The sequence below is a fragment of the Streptopelia decaocto genome, assembly GCF_964273445.1.
Source record: "Streptopelia decaocto genome assembly, chromosome: 6".
Taxonomy (NCBI): Eukaryota; Metazoa; Chordata; class Aves; order Columbiformes; family Columbidae; genus Streptopelia; species Streptopelia decaocto.
Genome location: NC_138660.1, coordinates 26,503,951 through 26,529,305, shown reverse-complemented (window position 1 = coordinate 26,529,305; position 25,355 = coordinate 26,503,951). Strand labels below are relative to the sequence as shown.

The 25,355-nt window shown below is 50.8% G+C and overlaps 2 protein-coding genes across 5 annotated transcripts; both read left to right on the top strand.

The window, feature by feature from the left end:
- Nucleotides 1–76: 76 nt before the first annotated feature.
- D2HGDH (D-2-hydroxyglutarate dehydrogenase) lies at nt 77–11,084 on the top strand. Of its 4 annotated transcripts, none has more exons than XM_082056567.1 (9): nt 77–494; nt 2,031–2,088; nt 3,413–3,552; nt 4,228–4,421; nt 6,239–6,407; nt 7,497–7,640; nt 8,506–8,648; nt 9,367–9,532; nt 10,667–11,084. In XM_082056567.1, exons 1-9 carry the CDS (start codon nt 125–127, stop codon nt 10,924–10,926), a joined length of 1,644 nt encoding a protein of 547 aa, XP_081912693.1. In that variant the 5' UTR covers nt 77–124; the 3' UTR covers nt 10,927–11,084. The 4 variants fall into 4 exon arrangements, with proteins under 4 accessions (XP_081912693.1, XP_081912694.1, XP_081912695.1 ...); XM_082056568.1 differs by lacking the exon at nt 77–494 and adding an exon at nt 1,560–1,578; XM_082056569.1 differs by lacking the exons at nt 77–494; nt 2,031–2,088 and having other exon boundaries at nt 3,410–3,545.
- On the top strand, nt 11,005–24,070 carry GAL3ST2 (galactose-3-O-sulfotransferase 2; the record flags this gene model as incomplete). The annotated part of the gene is made up of 4 exons (XM_082055932.1): nt 11,005–11,129; nt 22,294–22,377; nt 22,777–23,056; nt 23,146–24,070. Coding segments are annotated over 4 exons (1,347 nt in total), but the record flags the coding sequence as incomplete, so codon positions are not given.
- Between the last annotated feature and the right edge of the window lie 1,285 nt (nt 24,071–25,355).

Sequence of the window (25,355 nt, the reverse complement as noted above, 5' to 3'; positions counted from 1 at the left end):
GAGCCAGCGCGTCGGGCTGCGCGCATGCGCTCTGTGCGTGCTGAGGGCGGCGGCGCTCCCCTGGGCCTGGCAGGGCCAGCGCGTCCTGAGGCGGAACGGGCCCGGAGCCCGCACGCAGGAGCCCATGGGGGTTTCCTCCGCCGCTCCCCGCCCCGCCTGGCGCCGCTGGGCCTCGCTCAGCTGCCTGAGAAGCAGCCCCGGGCGGGTCCCGCCTTGTGCTCCGGTGCCGCCTCAGCGGGGGAACCGTGTGCCCGCGTTGGGGGTTCGCAGCCCGTGGGCCGCGGGGTTCCGCGCCCTGAGGGGCTTCCACGCAGCGCCCCGCAGCCGCCGGGAGGTCGCGCTGACCAGCGAGCGGTTCGGGGTGCGGCGGCTGCCGTTCGCCACGGTGGGCGACCGAGACGTGGCCTTTTTCGAGCGGGTCTTGCCGGGCAGGGTTGTCACGGACCCGGAGGAGCTGAAGCCCTTCAATGTGGACTGGCTGCGCTCGGTGCGGGGTGAGTGGGTGAGCAACAGCTCGGGTAAAACGTCCGCTCAGCTTCCATTAATGTACCGGTCTGCTGGAGAAAAATCTCTCTTGGAACAGAGAAAAAAACTTAACACCAGAGTCAAATACACCGTTAAACATCATTCTTTATTTTATCAGTGCTGGGGATCATCCTCCATTAGTGCTCCAAGCACTGGATGCTCTTGCGTTGCTTATATTCACATTATTGCATATTCATTACAATTTTTGAAAATTTTGACATAATTCATCGATACTAAGAAATAATTGATTATGTTAGTTACAATTGTTTAGTTTCTTACTGACAATACAACTATTAATTATTAGCTAATATAAACTAAGCACTATAAACAATGTTATTACTTAATCTTCTGTCTCCCTCTTGTTGTGCAGAGGGATCTAAAACTTGAGAAATATCCCCTCGTTTTAGTGGTCAGAAAGCATTTATGTCAATTGGTTAATGGTGAGTATGTGTTTTGTAACTTAATCACAATACACATTAATTGGGCAGCTCCTCCTCACTGCTTATAGCAGGCCATGTCCTTACAGACCACGTCCCTACGGACCAGGCAAAATGAGGTTTCCCCGTAGAAAATAATCCCTTGAGAATTCCTTTCTGGTAATCTTTCAGACTTCTCTTTTAAAATAAATCAATAATTTTGAGCCTTGTTAATTGATCGTAAGCGTTGTGAATTTTCTGTTACTTTTCTCAAAGATCCCATGAGAATATAACACATTTGCCATTGCTCCCACTGGCAGCCAAGTCTACATACACAGATGAGGCTTTTCCGGCGCTTAAAGGGAAAACTCGCTGCTGAAAATGTTTTGAAAGTGGTCAAAATGACTCTGCCTCACAATGGAGGGAACATGCAATATACTAATTTATACTTTTCGCAGTCCTACTGAAATCAGTTGCTTCCAGCAATGCAAAACTCAGCATGTAATTACACCTAAAGGTAGAATTTCATACAGACTTGTTCTTTATGCCCATCTTGATATCTGTTATGCAATTCTGTTACAGTTTGTCCACCCCATTTTATAACGTCAGATGATTCATCGCCTTCTGTCTCTGAAATGTAAGCCTTCAGTAATTTTCTATCACAACAGAACTTCTCTTCTATATTTATCTTTAAGAAACAAATAAACAAAAAACCACAAAATTACTTTTGGCTGAACTTCTTAATATGACCATCTGTGTAATTACTAAGACTCTTACTGAACCAGCAGCTTGCAAATTATTAACTGGATTCTCCTCCTTGTATCATTGGGAGTCCTGCCAGTGACTTCAATGGAAGCAGCAAAGACCGTTATTATTGGATAACTCGAAGTTCTAGTGAGAATTGACATTGGTATCTTTACAACAGCTTGTTTCTTTTTAACTTAGAGTCTCTTAATTGGCTTAACTTGGTTTTGTTTGATGATTCTGGAGAGCGCGTTGTTATTTCAGATGTTATGCCTTGCCACCTTTTTCTTTCCAGCCTCTTTAGAGCCCACAACTCGCCCTGATTGTCCCTTGTTTTCCTTGCAGGCTGTAGCCAGCTGATGTTGAAGCCGCAGACAACAGCGGAGGTGTCTCAAATCCTCAGGTAACGTGAAACTTTCCCTCTGGGCTTTGTGCTGAGGAAACTCAGGTTTATTCCAGGAGGCTCCACGTCTGGAGGTTCAGGCACTGATTGCTCAAGCATTGGAGTCGCTGAAGTTGTTGTCTTGGCTGCGTGTCTTGTGGTTGAGCTCTGGTGGCTTCAGCTCTCCCTTTTGCACTTTATAACGGTTGTACTCCTGGTGTTTCCTCAAGTACCAATTGTTCCAGCTGCTCCCAGGACAAGAGATGCTGCACGCTGTTGCTACTCCGGGGGTATGCATGTGCTGGTGGATAGGCAGTGTTGCTTGTCTGTACTGACACAGAGAGCTATCACCCCGGTTCCAGCAGGACAGGGAACTGCTGGAGAGAGTCCAGCGCAACCACCAAGATGCTGAAGGGAGTGGAGCATCTCCCGTGTGAGGAAAGGCTGAGGGAGCTGGGGCTCTGGAGCTGGACAAGAGGAGACTGAGGGGGGACTCATTCCTGGGGATCAGTATGGAAAGGGGGAGTGTCAGGAGGATGGAGCCAGGCTCTTCTGGGTGACAACCAGTGACAGGACAAGGGGCAATGGGTGCAAACTGGAACACAGGAGGTTCCACTTAAATGTGAGAAGAAACTTGTTGGGGGTGAGGGTGGCAGAGCCTGTCCCAGGCTGCCCAGGGAGGTTGTGGAGTCTCCTTCTCTGCAGACATTCCAACCCGCCTGGACACCTTCCTGTGTAACCTCATCTGGGTGTTCCTGCTCCATGGGGGGATTGCACTGGATGAGCTTTCCAGGGCCCTTCCAGTCCCTGACATTCTGGGATTCTGTGACCGTGTGTGAGTTTGGGATGGATGTGCCGGTTGGGGCTCCGCAGGGACACGGCAGCGGGGAGGTGAAGCAGCTGAGCTGTGGGTGCATGTGCTTCTTGCCTATAGGGCATTTATTTCTTGAGGGGAGGAAGAGGGCAGTAATGTCTTAAACCTGATGGACTGCTGCTGGAGGTGATATCTCAGAACCTACAGAGGACATTGGGCTGTTGACAGACTGCTGCGCACACAGCGTACGTGTGACAGGGAGCTGGACTTTCCAAGCAGGAGTTGTGTGGCAGATCTATCAATACGCATGGGCATAACCCCAAGCGTTCGTTCCTCTGCTCAGTGCTGGGTGAGCTGAGTGAGGAGTCGTGCTTTCTCACTTTTGCAGTGAAACTGCCCCCTTGTATCAATCTTTAGGCTAAACACTGCTTCATTTTAATGAGCGTTGGGCACTCTCACCTTCACAGGCAGGTGGAACTCTTCGGATAGACGGGGTTATACATAAGGCTTCAGAAACCTTTTTCCTTCCAGGTACTGCTATGAGAGGAACTTGGCAGTGAACCCCCAGGGGGGGAACACCGGCCTTGTTGGGGGCAGCGTTCCCGTCTTCGACGAGATCATTCTCTCCACTGCTCTCATGAACCGGATCATCAGCTTTGACAAGGTGTCTGGTAAATATTGTAGAGACATGAGGCACGGAAACGAGCCCCAGGCCGTAACTCAGCTCTTTTCCTGGGAGACGATAACTGCAGGATCAGCAAGGTTCAGTACAGCGGCGTCACAAGGGTCAGAGGTTTGTTTCACTCAGGCTCCTGCAGCTGGTGTAATCCTTAGGTTATAACAGTAGCAGATGTAAAAATATGTCTGGTGGCAGGAGGAAGAAGGAGAGAAGAGAAACATGGCCATGCTATGAGCTCTTCATAAATCTCCATGAGACACCCAGCAGGTGGAGCAGGATGACAGTGCTGAAGAGGGCACGTGGTAGCTGCACTAGCAGAGGGAAGGGAGGGATGGGAAAAACTTAGAGGTCGTTTGGATTTCGAGAGTTAGAAACCAGGTTTGAGTATTTCAGTTCTTCAAACAGAGAGAGAAAAACAGGCAGAGATGTACTTAATGTCACTGTTTTTTACCAGCCCGGAGTTGTGGATGACTAGATGGCAAAGCTCCCCTAGACCTGAGGAGGGGCAGGACAATGCCCTGTAGCACACACAGTCTGCTCATGTGTTTAATTCAATCCCAAAAAGTTTTGGAGGAAGAGGCGGTTGCCTTTGCTTGTACTTATCCCTCCTCTTGAGGAGGCACCTTCTCCTTGGGCACTGGGTTGTAGCGGGAGGTTTCTGTTTCAGGAATCCTGGTGTGCCAAGCTGGTTGCATCTTGGAGAAACTCAACGAGTACGTGGAGGAGCAGGGGTTCGTCATGCCGCTCGACTTGGGAGCCAAAGGCAGCTGTCACGTCGGTGGTAACGTGGCCACAAATGCTGGCGGCTTGCGGCTCTTGAGATACGGCTCTCTGCGGGGGACAGTGCTGGGCCTGGAAGTGGTAAGGCGAGTACCTGGCAGTTCGCTTCTGCATTTAAACCTCCGCTTCGTACTGTTTTCTGCTGTTCCGGCCCTTAGCTATCCATTATGCAGACAAGTTCCTCTGCAGGCTGAAGAGAAGCTGCCAAATTAATGTACACTGTGGTTAAGTTACAAAAGACATACCCATCATTAACCAATTGACATAGTCAATGTTTTCTGACCACCTGCAAAACGAGGGGATATTTCTCAAGTTTTAGATCCTTCTGCATGACAAGAGGGACACAGAAGGTTAAGTGACACATTGTTTAGAAGCAGAGTGCTTAGCTTATATTTAATAATTAATAGATGTATTCTAGGAAAGAAACTAAGCAATTATAGCTAACATCCTCAACTATTTTGTAGTATAGATGTATGTCAAAATTTTCAAAAACTGTAACGCATATGTAATAATTATGTGAATATAAGCAGCACAAGAGCATCCAGTCTTTGGAGCACTTACGGAGGATGATCCCCAGAGCTCCCAGTTCTGATAAAATCAAGAATGCCACTTAACAGTATAATTGACTCTGCTGTTAAGTGTATTTCTTCATTTCAAGGCTCCCACTCTTTAATTGTGTATTGTATGGCTCTTTTGAGAAGGGTCAACACGTGTCTTCGTGCATGAGGCATCTGTTATTGCTGCTGCAGCTTCTGTCAGCTTAGTGACAGAGGTGCCACGAGGTGGTTTGCTAATCCAGAGAAGTGAGAAGCAGGCGGTGAGAGATGTGGGGATTCCGAGTCACCTGCGTGATGCTGGTTCCTCCGTGGAGCCGCGAGTCTCTGCTAAATCCGTCCTGCAGTGTCTCTTCTCGTGGCTGCTTGCTCCACTTCTAACAGAGCCGTGCGGTTTGGGTTCGGCTGCTGGTTTTCTCATTCCTCAGCCCTGCAGGCCCGTGCCTCTGTGTGCAAGGGCTGGGATCAGAGGTTCTGAAAGATTTCGGGATTTGGGAGTAGAGAGCTGATAGGAAATAAATTGGGCAGGTAACAAAAGCCTGGTTTGTTTTTATTATGTAGAGCTTTTATCTCCCAGGTTGAGACAGACAAACAACATAGACCGAGTTCTTAAGTACAAACAGCAGTCTCCATTTATTTCCACAAACACCTTTTTATATAGTCTTTACCAGTTCACGTGTCTTTTTGCTGTTGGTTACAGGCTGCAATAGTAACATATCATTGGCTAATTTTGCTCATGTCAGTGTTACTCTTTTACTCCCTTCTCTCTCATGGGTACACCTTAATATCTCCGGATCCCCCTTTACTCCCATCTTTCTCATGAGTAGGCCTTAATATCTTCACGGCTAATTTCTGTTCCCGTGCCCTCTGTCATGGGATCCACGGACCCCCTGTAGTTTCCTACACCCAGCTTAATCACTCTAGTGTCAAAACAGCCTTTAATAACATGTCGTAGAGACATTCAGCCTTGATTTAAGGCACAAGTGGTGAGGGCTTACTCCATTCTGCTTAACTCTTCACTGTTTCAAATAGTGTTCCCTGTTCCTGTTGAATAACAGGAGCTGGGGCTGCAAAGAGCAGCTGAACTTCCCCACTGGTGAGAAATACAGAGCAAACTTCTGTTGTCACTTGTCCTGCTGGGACATGTGCAAACAGCACCGTACAAAAAAGTAATAAAGCAGGAAAGTTTTGGGCAAGACTCAGGAAGGATGTGGAGGGGAAGAAGAGCTGGGAATGGAGGAATGGTGATGAGACCGTGGGAATGGGCTACGGCTTCTCCTCAGCGTGGTGGCAGCCGGCAGATCTCTCTGTCGGTGCTGTGACCGGCTGTCTGTGTCCCCACAGGTGCTGGCTGATGGCTCAGCTCTGGACTGCCTGGCGTCCCTGCGCAAAGATAACACCGGCTACGACCTGAAGCAGCTTTTCATCGGCTCTGAGGGGACTTTGGGGGTTATCACTGCTGTTTCCATACTCTGTCCTCAGAAACCAAAGGCTGTCAATCTGGCATTCCTAGGTAGGAGCTGATATTAATATTCTCACACCTCAATTCAAAGGCTGGGAAGGGAATAGGGATGGAGAGAAGAGAGCGCTGATCTGCTTCAGCATCACTACCAGCATCAGCTGGTAATAATCCCAGAATCCCAGAATGCTGGGGACTAGAAGGGCCCTGGAAAGCTCATCCAGTGCAATCCCCCCATGGAGCAGGAACACCCAGATGAGGTTACACAGGAAGGTGTCCAGGCGGGTTGGAATGTCTGCAGAGAAGGAGACTCCACAACCTCCCTGGGCAGCCTGGGCCAGGCTCTGCCACCCTCACCAGGAACAAGTTTCTTCTCCTATTTAAGTGGAACCTCCTGTGTTCCAGTTTATAACCATAATACAGTGTTAATATGTTAAAGTACATGTGCAGATATTTTATATCTGTGGTGTAAATGTGCAGAACACCTGCCAGGGCAGGTTGCTCTGCAAGGGAAGGGGAGCTAGGGGCTTGGTGGGATGAAGGGGCAGGTGGGGACATGAGGGCCTGGTCTGCCGGTGCCCGGTGAGGCAAGGGGACATGTCTGGGGACAGCGAGCTTTTTAACAGAGTTGTTTGTGGGGAGCTTTCCTGAACCTGTTCTATTTCTTTCTCAAAAGCCTCCAGGGCTAGCAAGGACTTCTCAGTTTGCTCATATCAGATGTGGCCTTGAGAGCAGGGGCCAAACTCTGAGGAGGGGACAAGTAGACTCCAGGTGCTGACAGACCTGTGGAATATGTGCAGGGGAGCCCAGAATTTGCCTGGACCCTCAAAGTGGCCTTTAAATTTCTCATGGATTGCTGAGAACAGAGGGTGGGACAGACATTTTGGTATGAAGTGTCTCAGAGTGTTCAAGAGGCCCTTGCCACAGCAAAGAGTAATTGCTATATCCTCCTGCTCTTCTGGTCTGAAACCTTTCCCAGCTCAAACCATGACAGGAGCTGCTGATCTAAACCCACGCAGGACAGCAATTTACATTTTCTGGAGATGGGAAAGATGACTTGAATCCTGACAGAGTTTTTAAAACTTTCTACAAGGTTATAGGGGGGATTTGTTTTCCTGACTCCTCTCTGTGTTCTGTCTGAAGGGTGTCAGAGTTTTGCGAAGGTCCTGGAAACATTTACAACCTGCAGAGCCATGCTGGGCGAGATCCTGTCTGCCTACGAGTTCATGGATGAGAAGTGCATGGAACTGGTTGAGAGACACCTCAAGCTGTCCAGCCCAGTGACAGGTACCAGTGTCGTTTGTGCTGGAGGGAAGAGGATTTGTGCTGCTTGGGGATTTTTAGCCTAGTTTTATAGATACATATATATGTGACAGTGAGAGTGTGGGCATCCCTCATAACTGGAGCGAGTGGAGAGAAGGGAACGGAGCTGGTGAGGGGCTGGAGCACAAGTGTGATGGGAGCGGCTGAGGGAGCTGGGGGGTTCAGCTGGAGAACAGGAGCTGAGGGGAGACCTTCTGATCTCTGAACTGCCTGAAAGGAGCTTGGAGCCAGGGAGGGTCAGGCTCTGCTCCCCAGGAACAAGCACCAGGAGCAGAGGAAACGGCCTCAAGTTGCGCCAGGGGATGTTGAGGTTGGATGTGGGGAACAATTTCTTCCCCAGAGGGCTGTGGGGCATTGGAACAGGCTGCCCAGGGCAGTGCTGGAGTCACCATCCCTGGAGGGGTTGAAAAAGCGCATAGACGAGGTTCTCAGGGACATGGGGCAGTGCCAGGGGTGGGTTATGGTTGGACTCTATCTTGAGGGGCTTTTCCAACCAAAATGATTGTATGATTCTGTAATTTTTGTACCCAATATTCAATTACAAAAGCACGTTTGGTGAAAGCCTCTCTAAACATTGTGCTTCTCCTTGTTCTCAGAAAACTGCTAGTTTTCTGAAGTGGTGGCAAGGTAAAGGATAGAATGTGTACATAAAGCGCCCTACAGATGAAGAACTGTCACCAAGCTGTCTTTCCGCCTGGCACCAGGGAGATCTGGGCAGTAGAACGACCTCGTGAAATGTGCCAAGCTGGGGAAAAGCTCCAGAACCGCTGCTAAATTCCTGTGCTTTTACCCCAGAGCATATGCTTATTCTGTTCTCCCTCACTTTTAGGCAGCCCTTTTTATGTTTTAATTGAAACTTCAGGCTCCAACTCAACCCATGATGAAGAAAAATTGAACAATTTCCTAGAACAGGCCATGTCCTCTGGCTTGGCCACTGATGGAACTGTGGCAACGGATGATAAGAAAATAAAGGCAAGTCATTTTTTCCTCTTACATAAATGTCTTTGACAGGATTCTCTACTTGGATTTGTATTTTTAATAGGGAAATGTTCACACTGATGTTTGCTATAAATGTCCCCAAGTGATGTGGTAGCTTATTTGGTTTATGCAGACATGAAGAGAGCATATTTACCAGTGCGGACTCTTCCCAGAAGGCTTGAGTATTTGGGGTTTCAGTGGAAAAGAGCACAATAATGAATTACATCTTTCAGTAGGTGCTGGGGTAGGACCCAGACTGCCTGAAAACCATGGAAACCAGAAGCTGAGTTGTCAGCAAGGGCAGGAGTGAGCAAAGTTTAGTGTGTTAGAGCCGGAGACTGTGGCCCCAGGGAACAGGAGGGACACATGGTGTCTCAGTGAGGGCGAGAGGTTTGTGTCTGCCCAGTGAGCATGAGTATTTTACTCTGACCCGTGTTTCTTCCAGCCCCGGTTCCCAAACCAACCCTTGCACTTGAGTAGAGGAGCCACATCCCTCTTTCTTGGGAAACTCAGAACAGCTTTGGGCAGGCTGCTGCATCACTTAACCGTACAGTGCTGCCAACAAAGCATTATTACTGCATTCCAAGAGGCAGAGGGTAGCAAGCGAAAGTTGATGTTTTATGCAAAAAAATCGAGGCTCTTTTTCCTTCCGTGCCACAAAGTGTGGAACCCAACAGGTGCTGGGTTTATTTGGATTTCTTTGATTCACCAGGCACTGTGGAGCCTGCGGGAGAGGATCACAGAGGCTCTCACTCATGACGGCTACGTCTACAAATACGACATCTCCCTCCCCGTGGGGAAGCTGTATGATCTCGTGATGGACACGAGGGCTCGGCTGGGCCCGAGGGCCAAAAATGTGGTGGGCTACGGCCACTTGGGTAAGCGCAGGTGCTGGGAAAGGAGGTGGTTGGTGTTTTGCGCTCCGGGTTTTGCTGTGCAACTTCCTGGTGGTTTTAAAGATTGTTTTTAGGTTAGCGAGAGGCATGTATAGGCGAGAGCTGTCAGAAGAGGAGGATGCATAAGGGTCTTCATGTTTGAATTTCATGCTTTCAGACTGTATTCCATATGTTAGTGGCAGCTTTTCTGGCTGCTGAACTGGTCTTTTGTATCTTCTTGCTCTATACTTTCTGTTTAAGTATGTAGGTTGTTTAATTGGAAGATCAATTTGATTGATGTACTTAGATGCATTTGGTAGATAAATACTTTCTTGGCAAAAGTGATTAGTTGTATTGGAAATCGATTTTGTCTGAGCCATTAACCCTCCAGAAGAGAGTGAAAAAGGCAACACGCAGGAAGGGCGGGACATTTGTCAGAATGCTCTGAAACTAATTTGGTTTTACAAGCAGGTAAATTGGGAGCTTGGCAGAGCTGTTGTGTTAAAAAAATAACAAAAAAACAACAAACCAAACCAAAATACACAGAACATTCTTCAGCACGCTCTATTTGAGATGGTAAGTCTGCGTAACAAAGGCTGCCTCTGATAGCTCTTGGGGATTAAGCTGAGTACTGTCATGGCTTGCTGGGATTCAGGAAGAGGTTCTGGAGGGAGAATGAATGAGTTGTGTTTATTTTTGTGTATTTTGGCTTCCGAATACCCAGCAACCATGTGCTTAATCAAATACCGTCACGCACAGGGGGCAGGAGGAGAAAATGTTCTGTTTGCTTTGTTTCGGTTGACACAGTGCCAAAGTGCATTCGGAACATCGCACCAACATAATAGGAAGAAAGCGATGAAGGGCCCTGTTACAATCTAATGGTCATTATGAAGTACCATCGGGCAAGTCTTTGGGTTGTCATCTCCATAGCGGGTCAGTAATTAATGCAGCATAGTTGTTTGAATTTTAAAATCACAGAGGCTGATGTTTGTAGAAGGACAGTGAACTTGTCCTTTTTCGCACAGTTTGGCGACCAACAAAGGCACCGTTGTTTATGTGGAGGAGGCAGCAATGAGGCCCCATTGCAGGGCCACTGAGATGTTCTTCCAGACCCACCTCTGCAATGTTTTCTTTCAGGAGACGGAAATTTGCACTTGAACATCACAGCGGAGTCCTACAGCCATTCCCTGCTGGAGGCCATTGAGCCCTTTGTCTACGAGTGGACCGCGAGGTGCAATGGCAGCATCAGCGCGGAGCACGGGCTGGGCTTCAAGAAGAAGCAGTTCATTGGGTACAGCAAAGCCAAGGAGGCGGTTTTACTAATGCAGCGTTTCAAAGCCATGCTGGACCCCAAGGGGATCCTCAATCCCTACAAGATGCTGCCCTCCGGTTCCTGAGAGCGACGCGAGCAGACACCGTCACGCAGGGACCACGTCTCCGGCTCCGTAACTGCACTTTAGCCGTGAACAAACTGGTGGATTGAGCACGTGGAGCGCTCCTTGTTTTATTTCTTTAGTGTGATGGAACAAGTAAAGGAACATGGTTTCTCCTCTCAGGGGTGCCCGCTCTTTCTGAAGAACACGTTACTGGTTTTGACTGGGTTTCTTATTTAATCTGAATGCTACAACCAAGCACGCAGATATTGTGTGTGGATATTCGCCTTAGTTTGCTCTGATTTATTAGTGAAGTGGCACCAGCCAGGGTGTCACCAGCATTTTCTCACGTGGGGTGTGCAAGTGAAGCATCAGGGGCACAGGAGAACCACCTGTGGATGCTACACCCCCATCTCCCAGTAGAAATGCTGCTCTTCCTCACTTTTTTTGGTCTAATATGCTTGTCCAAAAGCCCACGACAGCCTGAGGTGGTGGCCTCTTCGGTGATGCCACCTGTGTCCTGTCCCCAGCAGACATCAGCGTTGTCCCACTTGTGTGTTTGCCGTCTGGAGATGGAGAAGAGAGGGTGCCTGGAGCTGTAAGTTCTGGGTGGGATGAGCTGGAGAGCAAACACCAGAGGCAGGCTGAGGAGGAACACCCAGGACGTCTCTCTGGCAGGGTCAGGCTTCGGGCATGCTGAGATTTCCTGCTTCCTCGTCTTCCCGTCTGTCCTTGACAGCAAGTCCCAATTTGCTCTCACAAAGGGCGAGAGCCATTATGTGAATGATTTACTGGAAGACGTTGTCCCTCCCAACCAATAAACTAGATGAGGCTGGGCAGAGACAAGGACAGGGATGCTGAAATTGCCCAGAGTTTTCTCTGCACTGTGCACATGGTGCATTAAGGCAAAAGAGACTTCTGTACATACCGGTTCTTATTTATTTTCCCAAAGTGCCCCCTTACCATGGTGTTGCAACCTGGCAGAGGTGGTTCCAAGGCTCCCCGGTCAATGGTCAGACTGGTGTCCATGTCCTGTGCCCTGCTTGTGTTGGTGAGGCCAAAAATAAAGGGTTTACTCAAGCAGGAGGGTGAGAGAAAGAAGATGGTGGTGTGGGCAAGTATCAGAGGTCAGGTCAAGGCCTAATAGAGTGTGATTTTATTTCTAAAGTTGGCTGATTTTACTCATGTTCATGCTCTTGTCACTTTTGCACATTCTCCCGGTAGCATGTGTCACCTGTGCTGTGTGTGTCGCCTGTGCTGCGAGGCCATACAGTCTGGCCAGGGACACTTGTGGGGGATAAGGGATGTTTGGGTGGGTCTTTTATACCTTTTGGGAGTCACTGATTATTATGGAACGATCCTTTTGACTTGGGATCTTGCTTGTCCTGCCAGGGTTGGGTTAATGGTTGGTGTTGATCTTGAGGGTCTCTTCCAACCAAAATGATTCTATGATGCTCCACAAATCCCAGACACTGTCTCTTTTTCTTCAGTTTGAGTATTTTTTTAGTAAAGATTTTAGGCAGGCTTTTGATACTGTCCATCACAGCATCCTTCTGGACCAGTTGTCCAACTGGGAGATGAGTGGATTCATGGTATGCTGGGTGAAGAACTGGCTGGAGGACAGTGCTCAAAAGGTTGTAGTGACTGGGGCTACATTTGGCTGGTGACCAGTCACCAGGGATGTTCCTCAGGGCTTGGTGATCTGGATGCAGGGGTTGAACACACCGTTAGCAAGTTTTCTGACAATACTAAGAGGGGGACACTGGTGACAAGTGGTGTCCCTCAGGGGTCTGTATTGGGACCAGTGCTGTTTAATATCTTCATCATTGACAGACAGTGGGATCAAATGCACCCTCAGCAAGTCTGCAAGTGACAGCAAGCAGAGTGGTGCTGGTGACACACCTGAGGGACAGGATGCCATCCAGAAGGACCTGGACAAGATGGAGAGGTGGGGTCAGGCAAACCTCATGAGGTTCAACAAGGCCAAGTGCAAGGTCCTGCACCTGGGTCAGGGCACCCCCCAGTATCAATCCAGGCTGGGGATGGAGGGATGAAGAACAGCCCCCAGGACAAGGACTTGGGGGTGCTGGGGGTGAAAGACTGGCCATGACCCAGCCATGTGCGCTTGCAGCCCAGACGGCAATCGTATTTTGGGCTGCATCACCAGCAGCTTGGGAGGGGATTCTGCCCCTCTGTTCTGCTCTGGTGAGACCCCCCTGCAGTGCTGGTCCAGCTCTGGGTCCTCAGCACAGGACACACATGGACCTGCTGGAGAGGGGCCAGAGGAGCCACAGGAATGATCTGAGGCTGGAACAGCTCTGCTGGGAGGACAGGCTGAGAGAGCTGGGGTGTTCAGCTGCAGAAGAGAAGCTCCAGGAGACCTTAGTGCAGCCTTTATGGACTTAAAAGGGGCCCATAAGAAGGATAGGGACAGACTTTTCAGCAGGGCCTGTTCAGCTGAACAAGGACAAGGAGTGATGGTTTTAAACTAAAAGAGGGGGATTCAGGAAGAAATTGTTGGCCCTGAGGGTGGTGAGAGCCTGGCCCAGGTTGGCCAGAGAGGTGGTGGATGAACCATCCCTGGAGACATCCCAGGCCAGGCTGGACGGGGCTCTGAGCACCCTGAGCTGCTGCAGATGTCCCTGCCCATGGCAGGGGTGGCACTGGGTGACATTTCACAGTCCCTTCAACACAAACTGTTCTGTGATTCTATGATCTATGACTTGCTGTATGAATTCTGTCAAGCCCCTTTAGCTAAACCCCGCATACAGGGGTCCCAGCATTCCAGATGGATGTGAATGTCCTCGAATGCCTCCAGAGGAGAGCAACCAAGCTGATGAAAGATTGGAAGGAATGTCCTATGAGGAGCAGCTGAGGACTTTGGGGTTGTCTCGTTTGGAGAAGAGGAGGCTGAGGGGCGACCTGGCTCTGCAGCTTCCCGAGGGACTGGAGGGAGAGGTGCTGAGCTCTGGAACCAGGGACAGGGACACACGGGAATGGGTCAGAGCTGAGCCGGGGGGTTCTGTGCCTAGAGGGTGTCAGACACTGAACGGGCTTCTAGAGAGGGGGTTGGTGCCCTAAACCTGTCAGACAACAAATTATTTTAACTTTTGGTCAGTGTGAAGTGGTCAGGCCATCAGTTGGACTAGAGATCATCGTAGGTCCCTTCCAACTGAAATATTCCATTCTAAGATGGTTGTGGGTTTTTTTTGTTCTTTGGTTATTTTGGGGTTTCTTTTCTACAATGTGTTTTGAGGAGGGGGTTGTAGTTTACAGGCTAGTGTACAAAACCACATTGTCACCCTTCTGTTAGCACAGGGCAGGCCAAGCCATCCGCTGGTGACTCACCTGCTCTGCTCAGTGTTTGCTCATCACATCCGTGTTTACTGACGCGTCGCTCTCCATCAGGTCCAAGTGAAGCAGGTGACTGGGAAAAGCCCAGGGATTTGACAAAGGTAAATCCTGACACCGACCTGACAAAATACCCATAAAATCGTGTTTGCTGTTGACACGGGGAGACTGGTGGATGCTGTTTGCCCAGGTGTCAGAAAGTGTTGAGCGCTGTTCCTGCAGCCTAGAGACGCGAAGCGGAGGGCTGGTCTGCGGGCCGGGCAGGGAACTGCCTTGGAGGCTGCTGATCGCTGGTTTTCAGTTCTGTCCACTGGTTCAGGAGGCCCCACCGGACTCCATCCGACCAGGAAAGCTGGTCTTACCCAGCAGCTGTCTTCTCCATTAGCTGCTTCTCTGTGATCTGTGCTCTTCCACAGTGCAGTGAAATAGCTCTTCGAGCCGCAGCCCTTTATTCTTGGAAGAAAATCATCCGGCAGGGTCTTCTTTTCTTCTGTTTTTAACCTGAACATGATCTCTACAAGGCTGCAAGATGTCAAATTGCCTTCAGGAGGATGGCTTGTGCTCAGACCTGTGCTGCAACACCCTTCTCCATACAACTGTAAGGTCACAGCTCTCTCAACTCAGCCACACAGATGCTTTCACCAGAAATACCGCTGTTGTTTGAGCGGCTCTCGCGCTCTGCCAGGCCGTGCTGATGCAGCTCGCTCATTCCGGATCAGCCTGTTTCTATTCTCTACCTTTTTCCTACGCCATTCTTTCTCTCTCTTTTCCGCGCCTACCCCCCCAAACCACTGACAATAATTGTTTAAAATACAGGCTTTACACGTGAATGGTTCTTTTTGGGAAGCGGAACTTTCCATACTGCTTTTTTTTTTCAGCCACATACGGAGAGAACACGAGGGAGGGAGTCGGGGCTGAGCAATAACGCGGTGCTGTGGCCGCGTTCCTTACACGTGAAGATCATAAATCTCAATGTAAGTTTACGATTTCAGCTGAACAACAGAGCAAATACCCTGAGGGAACAGAAGGGAGGAGTTATCATAGGGTTATTTTGTAGTATCTTTCCCAGACCTTAAACACCAGTATTGTCCTTCTTCATTCTCAATGATGCTTTCAGATATCAGTTCCCTGTTGTGTACAGGAGGGAGAGGCGGGGTGGGTACATATATGCGCGGGGGGGATATTTTTATAAAGGATCATTGTGGTGGGAATTTTTTGTCCAAAATTCTATTTTTTTCTGGGATAGACTTAAATACGAGCACGATGTGGATGCTCAACACTTGGTCTCCTGGCACAGCGAGGAAGCAGTGGACTCTCTGTACTGGTTTTGGTGCGACAGAGTTGATTGTCATCCTGGCAGCTGCTACGGTGCCGGGTTTGGGATCTGTGAGCAGGGTCGGTAGCTTTACCGGGGGCGGCTGAACGCCTGCCTGCCATGGGAAGCAGTGAATCAATTCCTTTTGGTCTGCTTGCGCGCACAGCTTTTGCTTTACCTGTTAAGCTGCCTTTATCCCAACCTGTGAGTGTTTGCGCTTTCACCTTTCGGATTCTCTCCCCATCCCGCTGCAGGGCGGTGAGTGGGTGGCTGCGTGGGGTCCTGACCCACCATGCTCACCCCTAACCCAGCGTGAAGCGGAGGCAGCTATGGAGCTATTAATTCATCATCCTGCCCAGCTAATGAATCCTGCGTCAGCGCTGCCAGGCTCACCACAGCCCAGCCCCACGTGAGGCATTTCTGCAGGTCACCGTACTTTTCTGCGTAACTAAACCTGACGATTCACGTGCGACACCCCAGGAGAGAGCAATGATTCAACTGTAAAAGTGTAAAGAAAAAGGTCTTTTGTGATTCGTGGGTCCTGCCGGCTTCTGAGTGAGAGACTGAGCAGCTGACGTGTATCGTGTAACGGGAGAATGAAGTCTATTAAATGTGACCCCCCACCAGCAGCAGCTGATGCTGTGCCAGGAGTAACCCTAGAAATTCTTCATAAAACAGCACATTGGCTCCTGTTCTACCAAGAAACTCGAGGAAAGCAACCCTATCCCTTGTTAATCTCTGAATCTCGGTGCGCGCTGGAGCTGGGGCTGGCCTGAGGAAGCTGTGATTTAAAAGGAAATACTGTGTATTTGCGTACTCTGAAGACTTAGCGCAACGTAGGTGAAGGATACCAGAATGCTGAGGACTTGGCTCGTGGTGTGGCAGGTTGGGCCACCAGCACACGAGGTTTAGAAAGGTGGCACCATGGGCAGGGAGGGAAAAGGGACCACGGCAGGAGGTGCATGGGAAGTGGCACAGCAGTAAAAGACCAAAAGCAACAGCTTAAATGACTTTTCCAGACTGGGAGAGGCGGGTGAACTTTTTGTTGCCCAAATGAGGAGAGCATTGACTTCCCTCAGCGTGGGGAGTGGGGGGGTCACCCCAATCCAGGCCCGCAGGACAAATCCTGCTCTCCTGGGGCGGTTTGCAACCATCAGGCCCAGTTTGGGCAGTGCTGGTGAAATCTCAATCCCTGTGTAATGCAAGTTGGAATGTAAATCATAGAATCATTTGGGTTGGAAAAGCCCCTCAAGATCATCGAGTCCAACCGTTCCCCCATCCCATGTCCCTGAGAACCTCATGTCCGTCTGTCCAACCCTCCAGGGATGGTGACTCCAGGACTGCCTTGGGCAGCCTGTTCCAATGCCCCACAGCCCTTTGGGGAAGAAATTGTTCCCCAGATCCAACCTCAACCTCCCCTGGCGCAACTTGAGGCCGTTTCCTCTCATCCTGTCATGTGTTATGTTGGAGAAGAGACCAACCCCCTCCATGCTACAACCTCCTTTCAGGAAGTTCAGAGATCAGAACATGCCTCTAGGACGTCACTCTGTAGATTAACCGTCAGGTAACGCCTGTTCCCTCTCTCTCCCAAGGCCTAGATTGAGCAACGTTTCTAATCTCTTCACCTCCGGCTCCAACATTTGCATTTTCACTGGGAAAGTGTCTCAACTCTACATGTTTTACAGGGAATTCCTGACAGGTGAATGGTGTTTTGCTGTTGTCCGCTGTTTCCTGTTGAAATATGAGTCTGGCAGAGAGTTACAGTCCTAAACCCCTGAGCAAGGGGTGCAGGGTGGGTAGAGGGACACTGAGTGGTGTGACACTGTGCAGGGTGACAAAGGGACCTGCCCTCAGCCACCTGGTCCCCACCGAAGGGTCCCTGCTAAATCCTCCCGTTGCTGCAAACCCCGTCTCCCGAGGCGGCTCTTTGTCAATGTCTTGCCGAACCAGAGCTTTTTATGGCTTATTAATCACCTTCCACCCACCCCTGGGAACACCTGGCCACTCCCTTCGTCCTCGCCCGCCCCATCGCACCGATGGGATGCTAGAAATAGAGACGCGTGCGGGAGGAGCCGGAGGAGCCCGCGGACAAAAGGAGCTTTTGGAGTCGATTTGCAAAGGGGATATTTTCCAGCTGGCAGCATGAAAAGCCCTGGGTGCGCTTCAAGGTGAGCGGGAGGGGGGCGACCGCTGCGGGCGCGGAATTGAAACACAGTTTATAGAAGGTTCAGGTAATCCCTGTAAATTTGTAATAACCTATAATTACCATTGGCTCCAGGGTAGAGATGAATTTTGCTGTGACTGTTTCTGTCCTGAATTGCAGGTCTCTTAACTTGAAAGAGCCTGGTTAGAGCTCTGTTACTTACAGCTTAAACCAAATGAATAAGAAGGTTGTCCCAAGCATTAAAGCATCCATAATGGCACCTCTGAGTGCGACCTGAGAGGCAGTTTTCCACTGTGGGGAGGCACAGGTTGGAAAGGCGAGATGAACCACCAGCTCCAGCCCTGCCGGCGGCTCCCCAAGGTTTTTGGCTTCTTGGAAGAACTTTGTGTCTTAGCAATCAGCTCCCAAGCGGTTCCTCAAGGGGCTCCCAGGCTGGTTGCACGTCTTGCGTGCTAAGGTGCCTCTCGTGTGACGTCCATTCGAATTGTGGCTTTCTCTCTTGAGCTTTGCTTTGCAAAAGACTGTGTTAATGGGGTAAAACAGCAGATGATCGTGCCCTGCGACTCCCGGCTGGCTCGGGCTTCCCGCGCCCACGGGGAAATGCTTCCTCCCTGTTGTGCGAGCAAGGAAGAAACTGCTGCAGCCATGTCATGTTCTCCAGGCTCCCGTGGATGGGCTGGGTGGTTACACACCCCTCTGCCTGCGGTGGTAACTGTTTGTATAAAAGATCAGCTCTGTCTGCTGTAACGCCCGGTACTCGCCTTATTTTCCTCGTGTGAGAGGAAATAGCTCTGGGACGAGTGCGACTTGTCTGTCTTGAAGGGATTAGAGGGTGAGGCGATATTTTAGCCGTTGTTGAATACGGCGTCTGTTGGCCCAGCACAGACAGATTTAGAAGGGGCTCAGTCAGAGCCTTGCAGTCTGGTGACAGATGTGTGTGGCACTAAGGGCTGTTCTCCCTGGGGTGTGCCGGGGCGGTGAGAGCAGAACAGGTGGTGAAACCCCACGTGTGGGTGCACAGGACACGCTGGAGGCAGCAACAGCCCCTATGGTGCAGGGCGAGCCCCAGGGTGATGGGGGCAAGAGAGGTTCTCCTGCCCCTCTGCTCTGCCCTGGGGAGACCACACCTGGAATCTTGTGTCCGGTTGTGGCCCCTCAGTTCCAGCAGGACAGGGAACTGCTGGAGAGAGTCCAGCGCAGCCACCAAGATGCTGCAGGGAGTGGAGCATCTCCCGTGTGAGGAAAGGCTGAGGGAGCTGGGGCTCTGGAGCTGGACAAGAGGAGACTGAGGGGGGACTCATTCCTGGGGATCAATATGGAAAGGGGGAGTGTCAGGAGGATGGAGCCAGGCTCTTCTGGGTGACAACCAGTGACAGGACAAGGGGCAATGGGTGCAAACTGGAACACAGGAGGTTCCACTTAAAGATGAGAAGAAACTTGTTCGGGGTGAGGGTGGCAGAGCCTGGCCCAGGCTGCCCAGGGGGGTTGTGGAGTCTCCTTCTCTGCAGACATTCCAACCCGCCTGGACACCTTCCTGTGTAACCTCATCTGGGTGTTCCTGCTCCATGGGGACATTGCACTGGATGAGCTTTCCAGGTCCCTTCCAGTCCCTGACATTCTGTGATGCTGTGACAGGACCCTCTTTACCGGTCCTGCCCAGGGCTGCCCTGCAGCCTTCTTCTCTCATCTGACCCTGGTCTCTGTTTGCCTGCGCTCCTCCCTGGGGACCAACTCGATCCCTGACCTTCCCCTAAGCACCCCATCCCTGTGCTGGACAGAGCTCCAGCAGGGTGACAGTGGCTGCTGTACCTTCCCTGTCCCACTCCCCGAACTGGAGAGCCTTCCATCCATCCATCCATCCATCCATCCATCCAGCCAGCCAGCCAGCCAGCCAGCCAGCCAGCCAGCCAGCCAGCCAGCCAGCCATCCGTCCCAGGCAGGGGAACAAGCCCCAGGCCACGGGGCAGCATCGTTTGGCACCCCCAGGAAGAGAAGCCCATCAATCCTGCATTCCTGGCAGCTCCCTGTCCCACGTGCCAAAGAAGTCGGTCACTCCTGCTCCTCTGAGCTGGCCGTTCTGGGAAGCTGCCATGGTTTGGCCATCCCAGTGTCGGCTGGGTGGCCACTGCTGCGGGTGACAGCGTGGACATGGCTGGGCTGTGGGTCACCGTTGTCTTCAGGAGAGTGCTGCGAGGAAGGGATGAGCTCTGCACGGATCCTCAGGGCTCACTTGGGCACGTTCCTGCCCAAAACTTACCCACAGCTGTTTGGCACTGTACTTGGAGGCTTTATGCGCCTAGATAATCCAGATCGTTGTCCCTCCCTGTTTCTCCAGGTGCAAAATCTCGGTGTTTTGCGGGGCTTTTGAAGCACATCCAAATGAAACAGGTCTGCTGGAGGTTATAGCACAGAGGGTGTTGGTCCAAAGTAGTAAGTGATGGGATGAGAGGAAACGGCCTCAAGTTGCGCCAGGGGAGGTTGAGGTTGGATCTGGGGAACAATTTCTTCCCCAAAGGGCTGTGGGGCATTGGAACAGGCTGCCCAGGGCAGTGCTGGAGTCACCATCCCTGGAGGGCTGGACAGACGGACATGAGGTTCTCAGGGACATGGGATGGGGGAACGGTTGGACTCGATGATCTTGAGGGTCTCTCCCAACCGAAATGATTCTGTGATTCTTGATAATCCAGACCATTATCCCTTGCTGTATCTCTAGGTGCAAAATCCAGATGTTGTTTGGGGCTTTTGAAGCACATCCAGGTGAAACAGGTCTGCTCAGGGCATCCTGTGACACTGGAGATGGGCTCAGTGTGCTGCATGTTTGTGGATTTGGAGACAGGGTGACACTTATTAAAGTAAATAACTATTAAAATATGGGATTCCTCAAGTAGCCAAGTTCTAGAGCTCTGCAGATCCTGTCTGCTTGCAGTAGAAGGGATTGGTAATCCTGGAGCATATTGTCATCCTGATCTGTCTTCAGGATTGTTTTAGGCACATATTGATTTGTTTGCCCCATAAGACATCCATTGGAGTTACTGTTTTGAGGACACCACCCAGACCAATGCATGGGCCATTATTGCACATATTAAACCCTACAGCAAAGGTGCAGGAGAAGGACATCACCAGAATGGCTTAGGAAAGACCTCCAGGCAGAGTGATGTGTTCTGGAAAACCGTCACATCAACATTGGCTTTGCTGTAAATGAAAGACCATGAAAATGGGCCGGGGCTGCATTTGACAGATGTGCCTGTGGGCTCCTCTGCATTTCTTCACCTGCCTCATCTCTATTTACCTATGCAGAGCAACCAAAAGAAAGGGGATTGTCTCACCCCCGTTCCCCTAACAGGTCTGGGACCAACAGATGAGAAATACTGATGAAAGGCTGCTTGTCTCAAAACTCTTCATGCAGGAGCCATGCTGCAAATTCATGTCGGAGGTTGGTACGGGCTGTGGCTGTGGCTCTGGGGATGTCCCGTTTTGGCTGGGATGCACTGGACAAGGAAAGCGCTCTCGTGCAAACCAAAGCTTGAAGTAAAAGTGTCTTGGGGCAGCTCTGCATAGCGAGCAAAGTCAGATGCTTTTGTGCAGTGTCATCGTGATGCTGCAACATTGTCACCTGTCCCCGTGCTTCCCGCGGTGTTGACGTTCGGTCCGTGGCTCCTGGATCACAGCTGTAGTTTATTGTGCATCTCCTCAAAATAATTTGAAGACCAAGCCAGATCTGCTGCGTTTTGGAAATGGCAGCTGAAAACATGGAGTTCATGCCGGGTTAAAAAAGCTTTTAAGATCAGAGAAGTCAGATCAAGCCCTTTCTGGTGGGCATCAGACCTTCAAAAGATCCGGTATGTGTCCCAGCTAGAACACACTGCTGATGGTACATGGTGGTTGCCTAATTAGTGCTGGAAAAGACTCCCTGCTCATCATTTTCCAGGCAAAGGGCGGGTAGGTGGTCCAAAGAGCCATCGCTGAGCTCAGGCAGGTTGAAGTCTGGCCAAGGGAAGAAGATCTGATGAACAGAAGAGCTGGGCTGGGAGGAGTTAATGCAGTGTCCTCTTGTCCAAAGGCAGGATGTAATTAGTCCATTACAGGGTTATTAATTGTTTCTCTCTTTTGAAAAATCTACCTTATATTGAAAAAAAACCTGTTTGGTGTTTCTTTGAGTTCACCATCTTCTGGAGTGATGTGATTGTGCCCAGCTTTCTTACCGAGGAAATCCTTATACCCCACAACGGGCTTGTTTTCCAGCTCTCAGTGATTGCTGAGAAAAGCTTGATGTGAATAAGCTCTAATGCCCCCGAAAACCAAAAGAAAACCAAAAGAAAACACAGCAGAGCAGAGTTCAGGCCCTGCCTGATGTGACCTGTGTCTTGCCAAAGGCCAAAATTAGGAGAGTGACATTAAAAGCGCAATTTCTCACTGTCCTACCTCTAGTGCTGGAGCTGCTGACACAGGTGGGGGAGCCAAAACATTGTGCTCCAGGTGACAAAGATTCCCATGGGCAATACGCAAAGTTCGGTGGTTCACATTCGGATAAAAATCCACTGAAACTTTGCTTTCTTTCCAGGCACATCAAATGTCTCATCGTCAACCTCTTCCTGGGACTCATGTTCCTATCGGGATTCTACCATGCGAAGAATAAAAGTTTCCTGTAAGTGAAGCAGAAGAGAGGTCGCACGACTTTATCTGCCCAGGGCAGCAAGGACCCGACCTGTGATGCTTGATTTAACTCTCATGAGGTTTAGGGTCATTCTGGAAGGGCAGCAGCCCCATGTTGCGTCCTAGATCCACGTTTGGGCAGGCAAGGGATCAAATTAGCCAAAATGCAGCTCTTTGGGGATGAAGCTGAAGCCTTTGAGTAAGTTAGAACCTGGAGAAGCAGAAAACTGTCCGATTTCTGTGCCCGAGGGATGACGCTTGTTTGGGTTGGTGTCTTGCCCCAGCTGCAGGTTTGGTATCAGGAGAACTGCTGGGGTTTGGCTTTGCCGGGTCTCAGAGGTGGGATATGGCACTGGAGAGGCTGTTCTCCCCATTTGTTGTCTTCCTGCAGGATCCTGAAAAGCCCCGGGGAGCTGCTGATACCTTCCATGCCTTGCCGTGCCAAGACTAACGTCATGTTCCTCAAGACCCACAAGACGGCCAGCAGCACCGTCCTCAACATCATGTTCAGGTTTGCGGAGAGGTACAACCTCACCGTCGCCCTCCCAGCTGCCCACCACGTCCACCTGGGCTACCCGAAGACCTTCCTGGCCCACTTTGTGGAGGCATTTCAAGCCATAGGACAGAATTACAACATCATGTGCAACCACCTGCGGTTTAACCCCTCGGAGGTAAGAAAGAGCCGTGACGTCTGCGGAGAAACCTGGTTGAACAAGCAGTACCTCGGGACTAACAGCCTCTTCTTCCTCCCGGCACACAGGTGCAAAAGGTGATGGCAGCGAACACCTTCTACTTCTCCATCCTGAGGAACCCCATTTCTCTGCTGGAGTCTTCCTACATCTACTACAAGGACACTGTCCCTGCCTTTAAGCTGTCCAAGGACGTGAACGAGTACCTGGCATCACCCATGAAGTATTACCACCCGGAGGATTCCAAGAAAAACATCTACGCCAGGAATATCATGTGGTTTGACTTTGGCTACGATAACAATGCACAGGACAACAAAAAGTACGTCCAGGCAGTCCTGAAGGAGATTGAGCAGAACTTCCACCTGATCTTGATAGCAGAGTACTTTGATGAGTCCATGATCCTCTTGAAGCATGTTTTGTGCTGGGATCTGGACGACGTGATTTACTTTAAGCTCAATTCCAGAAGCCAGGACACTGTCCAGACCTTGACTCTGGAAAGCAAGGAGCGGATAAAAGTGTGGTGCTCGCTGGACTGGCAGCTCTACCTGCACTTCAACCAGAGCTTCTGGAGGACAATTGAGGAGACCATAGGACTCAAGAAGCTGGAGAAGGAGGTGAATCACCTGCAAATGAGGCAGAAGGAGCTGATGGAGACCTGTCTCTCAGACCAGAAGGCAGTGGAGAAGGATCGCATCCAGAACAAAGCTCTCCTGCCTTTCCAGTCAGGGGCTGCAAATATCCTTGGGTACAATCTCAGACAAGACTTAGACAACAGGACTTTGAGAACCTGCCAGAGGATGGTGATGCCAGAGCTCCAGTACACGTCCTATCTCTATGCGGTTCAACACCCGCACAAGAAGAGGAAGCCGTTCGGCTTGTCCTTGCCCGCTTTCCAGGAGAAGAAGACGCAGCTCCCAACTCCCAACTAGGGCAGGCAACAACCCGCTGCGGTGTCACATCACCCCACGTCTGGCACGTGGCTGGCCCACAGGACTCTTGCACGTGAAGGGGACGTGGCGGGGAGGAGTTGGGCTTTGTTTGAGGCCGCCACACTGGTGGTGGGTCCCTTTTTGGGGGACCTTGAGCTGCATGTTGGCTGGATCCTCCTCCTCGCTCGCCAGGGACAACCAGCAGTCTTAGCACTGGGCGGGCTTTCAGCTGGCTTAGGCATTCCTGCCTCTTAATCATTAATCACAGGATTAATCATTTTGTTTGCATTTGCCTTTATTTAATGGTTATCATTATGTCCGGGCTGGTCACAGCTCACTGGAGTCCTGATTTTCGGCGTTTAGGGGAAAAAAGGGGAGGGAGAGGAAAGCAAGGAGGGCACAACGAGGGGACGCAGCACTCGAAGGAGCAGGAGCAGTGTTGGGTCTCTGGTCCCAGAGGACATCTGACCACCACGCGATGCTGGGGCTGCTTTGTGAGTGGGAATCCCGAGCACCGTGCCCGGAGCCGGGTGCGCTCCTGGCAGCCTTTCCCCATGTCCATCTTGTCTGCGTCATACGGTGCGGGGCCTCTGCTTCACTTGGGACCACTGGGTGCTCTTCTGGGAGGGCCCATTTTTGTTGTTTCCCCCTCTCTCTTGGGTGAGGGTCCCCAGTCCCTGGGCAGGGACAATCCCTTGGGCTCAGGACCCCTGAAGCCTGTTATCAGAAAAGGTTCCTTTGGGCTCCCCCGCTGCTGTGTTGGTCAAACTCCCTAACAGGGATGTGGAGAGGGCTGGAAGGAGGCACAGCTGCTCCTCGTTTAGGGCATGACCTCATTATTGAAGGAGTTAATTAAACCTGCTCACTTGCCGCTGTGAAGGTTTGTCAGCAGGATGGAAGCTCCAAGCCCAAGGGCTCTGGCGTCACTGCTGTTAATGATTGTGCATCACCCGTTTCCATCACCTGTGGTGCAGCATTTCGGAGCTTGGCCAGCGTCTCCTCCTGCTTGCGCTGGTCAGGGTGGGAGTGGAGATCTGCTGGGATGATGGATCACCTCGGGAATGAAGCCAGCGGGGCAGCTGGGAGGCAGGAGAGATGCTATTGAGGGTGAGAAGCAGAGCTGGGATTTTCCTCGGCGGGGTTTAAACCCAGCAGGGAGCTGGGGAAGGCGGCTGAGGTGAGGGTTAACCTGTGGTGGAACCCCTGCTCCTCCGCAGCTCATGTGATGCACAACAGGAGCAATGGGGACATTAACAGCACCATCAGGGTTTTCTGCTCCAGCAACCCCAGCTAAAATTAACCAGGTTTAGGAGGCGTTTGTAGCTGGGCAGGTGGAGGGGACGGCAGCTGCA

Coding starts and splice junctions, on each gene's coding strand:
- D2HGDH (XM_082056567.1), top strand. CDS start 125: ATGGGGGTTTCCTCCGCCGCTCCCCGCCCCGCCTGGCGCCGCTGGGCC. Junction 495..2,030: donor CTGGCTGCGCTCGGTGCGGG/GTGAGTGGGTGA, acceptor TTTTCCTTGCAG/GCTGTAGCCAGCTGATGTTG. Junction 6,408..7,496: donor TGTCAATCTGGCATTCCTAG/GTAGGAGCTGAT, acceptor TTCTGTCTGAAG/GGTGTCAGAGTTTTGCGAAG.